Genomic DNA, 13,593 nt, shown 5'->3' with positions numbered 1-13,593 from the left:
TCTCCAGATGTTCACCATCCACCCTCCCAGAACATTAATGGGCAGGCCAGGGAATGAATGCTTTTAGCAGAAACTTCATTTTCCGCTACTGCTTCAGATGAAGTATTTTGTCAGTGTTTATCTTCTGGAGAGCACCTGCTCCAAATGTAGAGAGCCTACAATCAATGCCCCTCCCTGCCACCACCCAGCACCGCACGAAGCCTGCAAACCATCCATACAAGTGCTGATGAACTGACTTCCAAAGAGAATGAGAATCCAGCATTGCTTTTGACTATTTTACCTGATAGGAATAAGCAAATGTTTAAAATTATAGAAGTATTTAAGTGGTTGAGTGGCTCGGAGCACAGGGATAGTACTTCTCTTAAGCCACAGACATGATAAGGCAACTCCTGTAAGAAATTTGAACTGGAATCTGTCCATAATTATACTTCTTATTCACAGAGGAAAAAAACGTGGATCAATTTAGCATTACCAAATGTGATACAATTAGTTGTCAAACACATTTATTTATTCTTGTAGAGAAACTTGTGAGGACATTTTTGGGAAGGCTCTAGATAACAAATGCCCATTTGGGTTTTAAGAGAGAAGCTGCTTACCACCAATTCACAATGCCATGTTATATAAAAACATAGGTGAAAGACTGCTGAAAAATAGTAATTCAGCAGCAGCACCCAAGTCCCCCTGAAAATTATTCAGATAGTTTTGAAAATACTATCTTTAACATTATTGGCATGGTTCCCTCTCGTTCCCATTCGTGAATTCCCACTGGCAAAAAGTAACCTTCTGCTGAAGCAAACAGACTCAATCCTACAAAAAATACTGTAAGTGAAGGAAGTACACCTGTCGCCTTCAGTGTATGAATCTATAAGAGAAAACAAAACAGGATTTGGTCTTCCACTGATATGGAGATGATGTTAAAGAGGCGTGTGCTTTTTTCAACTTGAATAATTTCAGTGAAACGGATGCTCAGGTGGCAGCTGGGAGGACTTGAGTTTCTCAGCTTGGGCCACAGCTACATTACAGATGCACGCTGTCCCCCAGCGGAGTATCTCACCCTGAGAAGAAGAGCAGTGCTCTGCACGAGGCCGTGCCGTTTCGCTGGTTCTTCTGCCGCTGCTGCGCTGAGCGGCACCAGTTTTCCCGTGGGGTGGTCCGGTCACTTCAGCTGACCTGGATTTGCTCTCAAAACGCCTTTGCCATAAACCAACGGAAAGAAAAGATCTGAAAAACTGAAGGTAAAATCCTGGCTCTTCTCCAGTGAAATCATTGAGGAATTCAGCTACTCCTTTCAAGAGAACAAGGAATTCACTCCCAAAAGATTGATATCCAAATATCCTGCACAAAATCTGTGGGAGCTGTTGTATGCAGCAGTTTTGGAAAAGCACTCACTTCTGCCTGCAGGTGGGTAACCCACTTACACAGAAAAAAACACATTTTGTTACAGCCAGCGGAAAAAGATAAGAAAGAGACCCTGCATAGGAAAAATAAGATTAAAAAAAGTAGCATGCCATTAAAACAAGTATAAATACACATTATATTACATGAGTGAACTGTGTTTTCTTTAGTGTACGTGCCATTTTTAATTAATTCATACACTAAGTGCTAAAGTGTTTCCTAATGCCATGAGGTGGTGCTTTCAGTAAGTAATAGAATAAATAGTTCTTGCACAGTTCTTTTCTGCATTGTGTTCTCATTTTCTTAAGTAAAAGAAAATTTAAACAAAACACCACGGATGCCTCCTCCTTCCGAAGCCCACCGACCTCGCACAGAGCTGTGTATCACGTTTCTGAGGCACTCTGGCTCCCTTCGGGCGTGATAAACTGCACTTTGGGCACAATGAGGGAGGGATTCGTTCTCCGCATGGAGTTGCTCCTCCGAATGGAGTTGTTTCTCCTCATGGAGTTGCGTTTCCGCAGGGAGTTTTGGTGGGACAGCTCGCTCTTCTGCAGGGTCTGGATGAGAATGGATGGCTTCTCGTCGAGCTCTCGAGCACTGCAACGTGGCGCTGCCACTTTGACAGTGTTGCCAAACTTGGAGTAGTCGACTGCGTACACGCCTTCCTCTTCGGTGACGATGGGCACAAAGCGGTGACCCCACAGGATCTCCTCTGCTATGTAGGAGGTTCTCGCCTGCGTCGTGATGCCAGTTGTTTCTACGACTCCTTCAAGTATCACGATGAGCTCCAGGTCCTGGAGCACCAGGTCAGCAGCGGAGATATCGTAAAGAGGACTCCGCTTGTCTATGACATGACAAATGATTAAGGGAGCCACGAGGAAAATATTGTTGCTTTCAATGGGGTTGTCCACGGGGATATCTACTTGGTGAATGGGTATGACTTCTCCTTCAGGGGTCGTAGTCTTCCGCACAACCTGGATTCTCACCGAGGCACTAATGATCATGCTCTTCCTTAGGTCTCCCACTCGAAACATGAAGCAAAGTTTGCCATTTCGAACTGCAATGACCGCCTGCCGGCTGAAAATCAAGGTCTCAGCCCGCCTGTGAGCTTGTGCGGTCTTCATGAATATGCAGCCCAGCATGACAGCGTTGATGATCAGACCCACAATGTTCTGCAGGATCAAGACCGTGATGGCCAAGGGACATTCCTCTGTCATCATCCTGCCCCCAAAACCAATGGTCACCTGAACTTCAATGGAGAAGAGGAAAGCGGAGGTGAAAGACCTGGAGGAGAAGATTGCACAAAGTTAACTCTAAGGACAAACACAAACCGAGAAGCTATTAACATATACTTTCTAGAAACAAACTTAAGGACCTATTTGTACCTTAAGGTACATTTAAGCCTTCTGCTAACACCAGCAAAAGCATTGCACGCTCAGTGACTCTGTTTTTGTATGATCGGTGCAGTATCTGATGGTGACAGAGAAGACCTCAGAGCCTGAACTCCTGAAAGACCGTCTGCAACACTAGGTGACCCTGAGAACCCACTAGATCCTCTGTTCAGGAACACATGCTACCCACTGCGTTAGTTGACAGTGCTGTAACACCTGCGCTTTCCACCTTCTCCATTCCATGAAGCTCTTGGTGGAGAGCGGTGGTTTTGGCAATAGTGAGCAATGGGCTGGCACGCCGAGATTCTTCCACCAGCCTGTGCAGGGAAAGGAAATGGGGAAAATTGCAGCATTTCACTCATACTACCTGAGTCGTGACCCCCTTTAGCAGGATTTCCTGGAGGGAAAAGGGACACTCGCAGATTCGTGACACTTCCCAAACCCTTGCTTGCCTTGCGACTGAGCCCGCAGGATCAGGCTGCAGAGAGAGGCCAGTGGCCTCCACGGTCCCCTCTACACATCCCGGCAGGAGGACAACGCTGTGACCCAGGGTTTGGGTTTAGCTCACTGCTGTGGCAAGACTAACTGGAAAATTTCAACACAGGAGTGGGTTGTAGAAGTGTGGGTTAAGTTATACGTCCCTATATGATGCTGGACGTCAGAGGATGCTGTCCACAAACTTTCCAAATACATTATTTATAGTAGTCCACAATGCCATATTCCCTGTACACACCAGGGTCTTTCATTTCCTTTTGTAACCAGATACATCCTTCACCAACATCTCTTATGCCCCAGATCAGTACCCTGGGGTTTATCCGGTAGACGTGCAGCACACTGGGTCTCATATGAACCAATATCATAGTCACCCTTCTAACACAGTGCAACCCATCAACATTTGAAGCATTATCATGCTCAGCATGGCTTTACCTAAGGAAAACATATATCCTGTCCATGACGATGGTTCTAAACTATTCATTGCTTTTGGTTTGCTTTTCAATTAATCTGCTTTTAAATAACTTCTTCTTTTTTTTTCCTAACCATATTTTCAGTGAACCTGGGGTCATGAGGAAACAATAAAATAGGGTAGGCAACATCAGGGGTAATTTTCTGTAGAATGAGAAAGTTCATCTTTCAGAAAACCAGCCAGTCCCTGCAGAGATATCTTTGAAAGAACTTTGTCCTTTTTTTGCCTTTTCTATTTTTTTAATCTTTGGCAGAATCCCTTGTATTGAGGGGTTTAGTTTTGCATTTCATTCTGAAGAAATCAGGGATGAAGGAGTTAATTAATAGAATTCATGGAATGATTTCTTACGTTCATGAATATTCAGTCACATGCAGAATGAAGCTTCTGGCTTAAACTTAATTCAGCTTAATTCAGCTTAAAGCTCAGCGGAATAAATATTCTGATTTCCCTTAACAGTACGCCTTAAAAGAAGAAAGAAAAGAGAAGAGAATCCACCTTTTTACAGTGGAAGTAAGTGAAGCAGCAAGTTTGTACAGCGTTTTGACCATGTGAAGAGGGAGCCAGAAACTCCAAATCACACTATTCCCAGGTCCTTCCCTTTAGAGCTGTGTAACAGTTTTCCTCTTTGGATAATGTTTGCTTTGTGTGGCAAAGAGCTGTGAGACTTAGAAATTTCTGCAGTACTTTGAAAAATTAAAGTGCTGTGCAAGTTCTAGGCACTGGTTAAAATTTCCAAAACCAGGTTTCCTGTAAATCTGTAATGGCACCTTCCCAAGAAAGCCCTCCTGAAATATCTGTGGGCCTAAATCTCAGGAAAGTAGGTTAAAAAATATTTGCCATTATTTTGACATACATATCATTGCAATATTAAATATGTTTTACACCCAGCAACTTCACGACTTTGTCCAAAGCGGTAGCCAGATTTAACAAGATGAAGTATTTCACTATGAAGGGAAGAGATTTTCTATGGCTTGGACGTGGGCGCTAGAGCAGCTGTTGGCTGAACCACCCCAGGTACTCGCACGAGGGAGCGACGTGTGTTCTTTGTCATGGGCTAAACCAGAAAGTTACACCGATTCGTTCGCTCTGCTTTTTCACACCCCTGCAGGCTGTCCTCGCAGCGGAGGTTAGCAGCCATCCTGGGGGAGCTGCCCGCGTGGGGCTGTCGCAGCCGGGGCTACGGGGAGGGAGCGAGAGGCAGAGCCGCGGCCGTGGGTCTGCCTCGCCCCAGCGGCACGAAGCCCACGGCAGCCGGCTCAGGCTCTGCGGGGTGGCCCAGGAGCCCCGTGGGGAGCCCCATGGGGTGGGCCAAGCCGAGGGGGCTGCCAACCAAGCGGAGGGATGTCCCCCCGCCTGACCCTGAGGAGCCGGCGGGGTGTCGCTAATTCGGGTTGGACAATCCCACAAATCCCAGAAACGCCGGGGGTGACACCCCAGCAGGCGCAAGCTGGGTCATGACGTCTCATTTAAGAGGCGACTGCTTGTGGTCAGTTATTGGAAGAGAAATAAGACAGCAACCCCACCCCCGCCCCAACCCCCCAGCCTAATGAAGGTTAGCTTGGAAAAATCCCCATTTCCTTTAGCTTGGAAAATCCCCATTTAGCAAAAAAGCATCAAAACAAAGGGAGAATGAAATCTCCGCTCCTCCATGAACCAGATACAATGTCCCTTCAAACTTGGTGAGGTGCCTCAAACCTACGTGCAGGAGAAAGGAGAAAAGGGAAGCGGATACTCTGATGTCTCGGGGGACCCTGCAGCCCCCCCCAGTCCCTCACAGCACTGCAATGTGTAACGGCAACTGATCTGGGGCAGTCTGGTCGTACCGAATCAGGATTTGTCTGCTTAAAAACCTAGTGCTATAAAAAGAGATTTTACTGATGAGATGACAAAGCGATCTTACTGCTTACCCCCACCTCCAATTAACAAACACTCTTCTATTCCGTGTGTGTACGTGTAAGTTTATCAGTGCCTTGAAAATCGTCCTGGCTTTGGGGATGGACAGTGAAATGCTTTAATGGGTGACATTTAACCTAGTAGTCCCTTAAGCTTTCACTGTCTGACACATCATGCACGCCATGGAAACTGTTCCTCTGTCAAACTGCTGGCCTATGGCTCCATCAAGGTATTTTGGAGCACCCCGTATTTAGCTGTCTCGTGAGAGTCATCTTGAAAGACATCTAGTTTTGCCCTAAGCGGCACTTTTCTTGCTAGCTCTGCCTGACACCCATGGCCGGTGCCCTGCCTCTCAGGCACCGCTCTTGGGGTGGCCACCTTTTGCCGGTGCGGCGAGCGGCTCGCACCACGCTGGGGATGCTCCCGCTGCTGTAGACAACGTTACAATACATATAACACATACCCACTCTTGCAGCAGGCTCTTATCTCGACAGGCAAGGTATGTTACCCACAGAGTGTGGAGACACATGAAAAGCAGCAGGTCTCCCTCTCTTTCAGATCCTGTAAGGAATCAAAGAAATCTACAGTACAGTATTTTCCAAGCCTGGAAGGCTCGCTGAATTTACGTAATCTAGAGGAAAACACTGCACTTTTCAACTGTCTCAACCAAACACGAAGGTTCATGTAAACCAAAAGCTGCATTTTAGGCATCGGCAGGACAGCAGGCAGCTCCGTTCCCCCCCTTTCTTCATCCCACCGACCGTACTTTACCTGACACACGTCACGCATGGTGTCCACTTCGTGCTGTTTGTAGTGCTTTCAGTGCTTGGGTCCATGTCGCCATGGGCAAAAGCCACCAGCCACCACATCATGGCAAAGAGCAGCCAGCTGCACAGGAAGGACATAGTAAAGATGACCAGCGTGTGACGCCACTTCAGGTCCACCAAGGTGGTGAAAATGTCTTGCAGGAATCGCCCCTGCTCACGGATGTTCTTGTGTGCCAGGTTGCATGCCCCGTTCTTGGCAATGAAGCGGGCTTTGCGTGGCCGGTCTCGGATGCGCGGCTTGCGCAGGTTCTCGGCAGCGATCCGTGCCAACACATACTCTTCAGGGATGATACTCTTCCGAGCCAACATCTTCCTGCCACCATAGTCCACTCAGCGAGATGCGAAATGGGGGGTGGTCCCTCTAGTGCATCTCCACAGGGCTCACTTTACCCTGCAAAAAGAGAGAACCTGGTCAGATTTGCCACCACGCGCTACAGCAAGAAGCCCTGATTAGGTACCACACACCAACAACCATTACATTAAATGTCACTGTGTGACTACTTATTCTACAGTGCCCTCCCTTTTTCAGACCATCATTTTTATATGAGCAAGTGGTATAAGCTCGCAACAGAAACGAAAGATGCTATTTTGACGCTCCTTGCAGGAAGGGAAGCTGCAGAAGAGTCTTGCAAATTTGGTGTAAAGTAACATGACGTACAACAGGTCGGTTCTCAGGCTGTTTCTCCAGGAGGTAGCCGTGCCCAGGTGGGTTCCGCAACCTGGAGCACTAAGTTACTCACATCCTTCAGGACCTGAAGAATTAGACTTCTCTGGTTTGAACCAAGGTTAGTCTGCAGAGAGGCCGTGGAGACTCATGTCTTATGGCTGTAGCTGCGCGGTGCAGCCAGGAGCCCGGCCGAAAGCCCCTGCCCAGTCCCCCGAAAGCATCACGAGAAGGAGCTGAGCTGGAAGCGCGGGAGGCAGGACACGGGATTCCACGGAGCAGGCGGTCGCATTTCCCCTTCGCAGCTCTTCTTCCTTACCGGGATTAGGCGGGGAAACCCTCCCTTTATTCCCAAACTTTGTCCCCAAACGGGTGACAGAACAAACCGACGGAAAGCCCGGCTCCCCGCAGCTCCCCGCCGGCTGGCCCGTCCCACCGGGGGCGGGCAGGGGCTGCCTGACCCCCCGCCGCTTCGCAGGGACCCCCCCCCGCCCCGGCACGGGGCTCAACCGCCCCCCGCCCCGCCGCCACTTACCGCAGCGCGGCGGGGCGGGAGGCGGCCGGGCCGGGCCAGGCGGGGCGGAGCGGGGCGGGCGGAGCGGAGCGGAGCGGGGGGCCGCGGGGGCCCGGCCGGTTCGGCCCCGCAGCCGCGGGCCGGGGCGGGCTGGGGTTGGGCTCGGTGGCGGGGAGCGGCGGGCAGGGCAGCCCGGCGCGGGGCGGTGCGGGGCGCAGGCAGACACGGACGCGCGTCCTTGCGGCGGGTCGGATGATGGGACATTTTAGGCTGGGTCCAGCAAATTTATCAGAGGAGCAAGGTGCTTGCACTGGCTGCTTGTGCCTTTTCGGTAGGGAGTTGGCTCTGGGTAGGCAAAGGGCTGCAGCAGGGCAGCGGCACGCTTGCTTGCTTCCTCTGGTAAGCCGAGAGTTGTGCCTTTTTAACTTTATCTTACCTCGAATCTCGCTGAGACAGCTTGCAGGCAGAAAGCAAAGCATGTGCGTAAGTGTTTGGAGGACCAAAGCCAGAATCTCAGGGCCTTTGCTGCTTTTGACAAACTTAATTACCTGTTTCTGCAAGAAAAAAAAAAAAAAGACATTCCTTTTTATGTGTCCTGGTTCACATCTCTTGCTGGGCACAAAGTCAGGCCCGTTATAACGTTCAGTTGGTGTAACGGGCATTGGCAGATGGGAATTTGTATATGGGAGGGTATAGAAGAAATTACGCATAATGGCAAAAAACAAACAGTGAAATCGCAGAAGTTCATTCTGTTTCCCACAGGTCGGGGTTTACAGTTTTGGCTCTTGTGTTTAATGGAAACTTGCATTCTTGGAAATTGCAGCTTTTTTTTCCGAAGTCTTAGGGTTTGTAGTAGGAAGAATAAACAGTACATCAACTTTATGAAAAGATCTAAATTTACATTTTAATGAAGTAAAGTGCAGAGGTTTCATTGTGTCGGATTAACTCCTCCATGCCCAAGGAAACCGTGTGTGTACAGTAGGGAGGTTTCTAAAGTTTTCTGTGTATCACTCAAGTGAATGACCTATACAGTATAAAATTTTTACAGAACCTAATACCTTTCTTCTCTCTGTAAACTAGAGAAAGAAAGAAATGCTTGACAGGCCTGCTGCAGTCGGAAAGGTTTTAAGTGTATTCAGGCTTGGAAAAATTGAGAAGGTGCATTTGACAGGCAGTGTAATTCTCAGCTTGAAGACATGCACCCTGTCGAATACATGCACGTGCTCCACTTTAAATAGATGAGTGATTCCTGGAAACTTTTCTAGCACTATCCTTTTCTAATACCAGATATCCAGTAGTCAGAAAAGACCCAGACTCAAAGCCCCTGTCGTATTAGGCAATTAGCTAAACATTTGTGTATGATATTAACTTTAGGCAGATGACCAGCTCCAGCCTGAAAAATCAGGATCTAAACCAATTACCTTTAGATTCTAACCAGACTCTGAATAAAACACATAAAGTCACTTGAGTGGGTATCTGCAGCATAAGCGTTGTTGGTGCCAGCTATGGCACTACGTAGTCTGGGCTCGGAGAACTCAGGATATTACCCTGCTACAAATGGGGTGGCAGAGAGTGGTCTTGGGGGGCTGACTCATTTGTTTGATGCAACCTCCAAAAGTGCGTCTCACTTGAGTGTAACTATTCAAAATAACGGATGTAATACTCGTGCAAAAAAGTTCCTTTTCCTTTTTTCCTCTTCCTTTTTTCCTTTTCCTCCTCCTTTTCCTCCTCCTTTTCCCCCTCCTTTCTTCCTTTTAGCTCCTATGAAGTATTTGTTCTATGCTAGGGCTAGAAACAAGATTGATGTTCCCCAGAATGGCTGCTAGCTGCATCTCAAAAAATAAAGAAATGTCTGGGAACTGCATGGAAACCCCCCTCCTTTTTCGTAAGATCCTTGAATTATATTATTTTGCTTCCGACACAAATTTACTCATGTCACATGCCCAATTGCACAGTTTCCTCTGAAGTTATTACTGAAACCCACAGCTTTATAAACAGAAACACCAAGAGATGTCACTTTTATTTACTTGCCACCTCAGAGCATAACCCACCGCTGTGACTGTGCTCAGCCTCAGCCCCTTCTCACTCTGCCAAGGCCCCTCGGCCGTGCTGGGGTGCGAGGGAGCAGGAGCTGCTGCCGGTGTGCTCCTCACCCCGTCTCTGCTGGCAGTGACTGGGGCTGCGTGACACAAAGTTAGTGCGTGAATTAGCAGCAGCTAGTTTGGCAAAATGGATCAAAATCATCTTCAAGGGCAGGTGGGAGCAAGGAGGGACCTCCCTCAAGCTGGTCCGGTGGAACAGAAACTGCCGCCGGCGCTGGTGCTGTCAGAGACCCCTACGACCTCCCAGCCCCGCTTGTTCCCCGCTAACCCGCTGGAGGTTTCTTCCCCCTCAATTGGGCACCATCCAAAGGCTTGTAGCTGAGATAGGAAGGGGTCCCACCAAACACACACAAATAATCTTGGCACAACCCCAGTGTGACTAAAAAAAAGTTATTGATTGTTTTCCCCATCATCATACATTGGAGAAGTGCTCATAAAATCCCGTCTTTCCATCTCCACCTGTTCAACACTGAAAGAGCCTCCCCGTCACGTGAAGCTCATAAGAGAAGGGGATGCCTCCTCCTTCCTTACACTTGGGATTAGCTTCACCGCCGGGATGTGAAGATCAGGAGCACCAGAAGTATTCCCTCCTCCTGGTTAAATATTATGAGACACGATTTTGAGCACAGCATCCACTTCCCCAAGTTACAGTGTATGAATATGCTCTGGAGAGAGACAGCTAGTAAAAATGTTCCCCTTTGCCCTTTTAAATACTTGCTTGGTTGCCACATGCACATTTAAGTCTGAGATTTAAGTAATAGCTGGGAAAATCTCCCAAAATGTCTCCTAACCATTTTTGTAAGGAACATAGTGTCTGAGTGCTGTGAACACAGCCTTTTCAGGCAAAAAATGATCAGAATTGATGGCAGGTTTGGGTTCAGTTTTATTACGGCCCATCTCCCTTCTTGCTGTTTCATTTCCCTCCACCCACAAGACTTACAGATATTCACTTTACAATTATGCCTATCTAAAAAAGGATTAAATAATGTGCTTAGACATGAATCTGAAATTTCCACATTATAGCTGTGTCCAGCCCTTTCAGAAAATCCTTCTTCGTAATAAGTTTTGTTTGAAATTCTAATCTTAGCTTAGAGATAGGATGACTTTGCAGGCGTCCAGAGATGTCATGCACTCAGCACGAGGCTTCCACAAAGACACAAAGCTGATAAGCCATATTCGGACAGCATGGATGAACTCTTCCCCAGCTGAACTGGCAGTAGATCCATCAAACATGAAAGAGCAGAAACTGCAAACTAAGGGCGTCTGTTACCCTCAGCCAGCTTTTTTTTTCTGTTTCATGCAAGAGCAGCAGGACAAAAATAGTCTTTATCATCAAAATACATATAACTAGTGCCCCTTGTCCAATATTACTAAGTCACATAGTGAAGTTTGTAGATGTTCTGTGGGTTTGCTGGCAGAGGGATTGTTTCCCATTAAAACTATTTGATTTGGAAACGATACATCTGCCTTGTTCAACGAAATCTGGTACTCTCTGTGCATGTCAGGCTATGGGGTGCGGGCTGTCGACCCTCTGCAAAGCTAGCAATATGTTGGCAGTTCTGTAAATCTCTGTTATGGTACTTCCAGTGCTGACAAATGGGGTCTGGTGCATTTGTCACCAGGAGTTTACTATTTTCTATCCCCCTGCATGTAGCCACCAGGTAGCAGATGGGTTGATATGTGGTGGTTTAGCTTCTGCAGTTCAGTGAGCTGATGGGTGCTGCTGGCCATGGCGAAGGTATCCCCTACCTTTGTATCTGCTCCCTGCGTAGCACGGGGAAGAAAGAGAGACCCACACCATCTTGGGTGAACTGCCTTAACTGGCAGCAGCTATATCCCCTATAGCATGTCCTTAGCTGGTACCGCAGAGGGGCAGCACATGGGCCACCAGCACGCATCAGCGAGAGAGGGAATGGTCCTAGAGAAATGCATTCAGCCCCGTAGTGTGAGAGAGCAGCCAGGGAACTGTTTTGGGCTGGGGCTGCAGTCCCTGGCCTCCTGCACAGTCAGCAGTGGGAGAGAAGGAGGGGAGAGATGAGAGGAAAGATTATCACACCCAAATTACATGGTTCCTACAGTCATCTGATTTATGAAATCCAACATCTTTTAGCCTCTGTTTCCCTAACTCCACCTCTGCTCCAGGGACATGCATGAGCCAAGAAAGGGGTAGTTGAAAGAAATGCCTCATGCCCCAGGATATACCTTATATTCACTCTCTGCAATAAGCCCTAGCCTCATTTCCCTCTAGAGATGACCACATTATATTAAATCCTTGCGCAAAACCCAGCAAGATTTCTTGCAGCCCCACACTACTTATCAATCTCCCTATCTTTATCTTTAATTTTAGCTGTATGTTTGTTTCTTCCCAGATCTCTCGCTTATAGTGCAGGCTGAAAACCAAAGGCTGCACTTTGCTGAGCCTCAGTGCTACAGAGACTCAGCCTGTCACAACACCTCCGTATCGGGAATGCTGGCACCGCTTTTACCCAGTCCACCTCTTAGGTCACGGTGTCTCTGACCAGCAAAGCTAGGTAATCCTCTCGTTTTTCAGTTCATGGCAGATATTAGCTCCCATGTACTTCAGCCTAAGCCTTCAGCTCAAAGTACAGAAATACTGTACTGTCACTTGGACTTACCCAAGTCAGTCTCTGCTACAGAGTGAGATGGCAATAGTCGAAGTGGTACAGCCTTTTTCTGATACCTGATGCTCTGAAGTACATCTGTCACGTTACATGCCCCTTCCTGCAGCAGGAGTTTCTTCTAAGGCTCTGAGACGAGACCAGTTTGGGGTTGTTTCTTTCCCTCCCCATGCCATAATTTATGGAAAGGCTGTAAATCAGTTTCTAGGTAGGTTGAACATGGTTACGATACATCTCTAGCTGTGTCGCTAATTCACTGGAGTGTTCTTTCCATTAGGTGCTTCTCCCTTCTGGCTCCCTGGCTATCTCCCTGGTGACTTCTTGGAAAAATTGGCTGCTGATCCATCTCTCTATGGTGATTCTCATTTCTGAGTTTATGGGCCAGACCAACCTCTGAATAGGCTGAGTAGAGATGTGAACTCTTTGCCTCCTCTACCTGGTGGAGATGTGGATGGTCCTCTTCCCTCTCTTTGCCAAACTCTTATGATCCGTCATCAGATGGAGGCATCAAATGATTTAAGTTCACTGACGGGTGAAACCACACTGTAAGAGGACTTCCTACAAGCTCCTAACCTGCTGCACAGTGCCAAGGTGGCTCCCTGCGGTGGGGTGGAAGGGCTGGTGGGAAGCTTCAGTGCTGTACTTCATATCACCAAGGCATTGGGGAAAAGGTAAAGGGGAAAAGGGTTTGGACTCCTTAGCATCTTCCTCTTGCATTCCTCCATTTTTTCCCCCGTAGGTCTACCCGTAACAGAGTACACTCAAAACAGCAGAGCGCTCTGAATGTCTGAGCTGTTCCCAAACTCAAGAGAGTCTCAGAGCAAGGTCTGTTAACCTGCTCCTCAGCGACCAGGCATGGCTCTGTACTTTTCTTGGTGTCATTGACCTCCTCCCGCTGCTTGGTCTCATCTCAGATTTCTATACAACATTTGGCTTTTAAGTCCTGTGGGGCAGGGATTTCCTCAAAGTGTCTAATACTTGAATTTTTTAAAACATCTTCCACTGCAATGTTGTTTTTCCAATTCTTCCATGGCAGGGTTTTGGCTTGTGTTGGGTGGCACCCTCCCACCCAGTAACCAGGCACGGCTTGGATGTGGGATGCCCCAAGCATGGTCCAGAGACTGTTCGAAATGCGCAGGATGGACAAGGCAACCTTATTTTGGGGTAGCTGTGGTTTTAGATACCTGGATGCTCTCACAGGCGG

At 47.9% G+C, this 13,593-nt stretch overlaps 1 protein-coding gene across 1 annotated transcript; it reads right to left on the bottom strand.

The window, feature by feature from the left end:
- Positions 1–481: 481 nt before the first annotated feature.
- Positions 482–7,541, bottom strand: KCNJ8 (potassium inwardly rectifying channel subfamily J member 8). The gene is made up of 3 exons (XM_075160758.1): positions 7,211–7,541; positions 6,415–6,861; positions 482–2,679 (listed from the first exon to the last, which is right to left on the bottom strand). The coding sequence occupies exons 2-3, from the start codon at positions 6,777–6,779 to the stop codon at positions 1,779–1,781; spliced, it is 1,266 nt and encodes a 421-aa protein (XP_075016859.1). The 5' UTR covers positions 6,780–6,861; positions 7,211–7,541; the 3' UTR covers positions 482–1,778.
- Between the last annotated feature and the right edge of the window lie 6,052 nt (positions 7,542–13,593).

This window comes from Calonectris borealis, chromosome 1 (assembly GCF_964195595.1).
Source record: "Calonectris borealis chromosome 1, bCalBor7.hap1.2, whole genome shotgun sequence".
NCBI lineage: Eukaryota > Metazoa > Chordata > Aves > Procellariiformes > Procellariidae > Calonectris > Calonectris borealis.
This window is presented reverse-complemented; position numbering and strand designations above follow the sequence as displayed.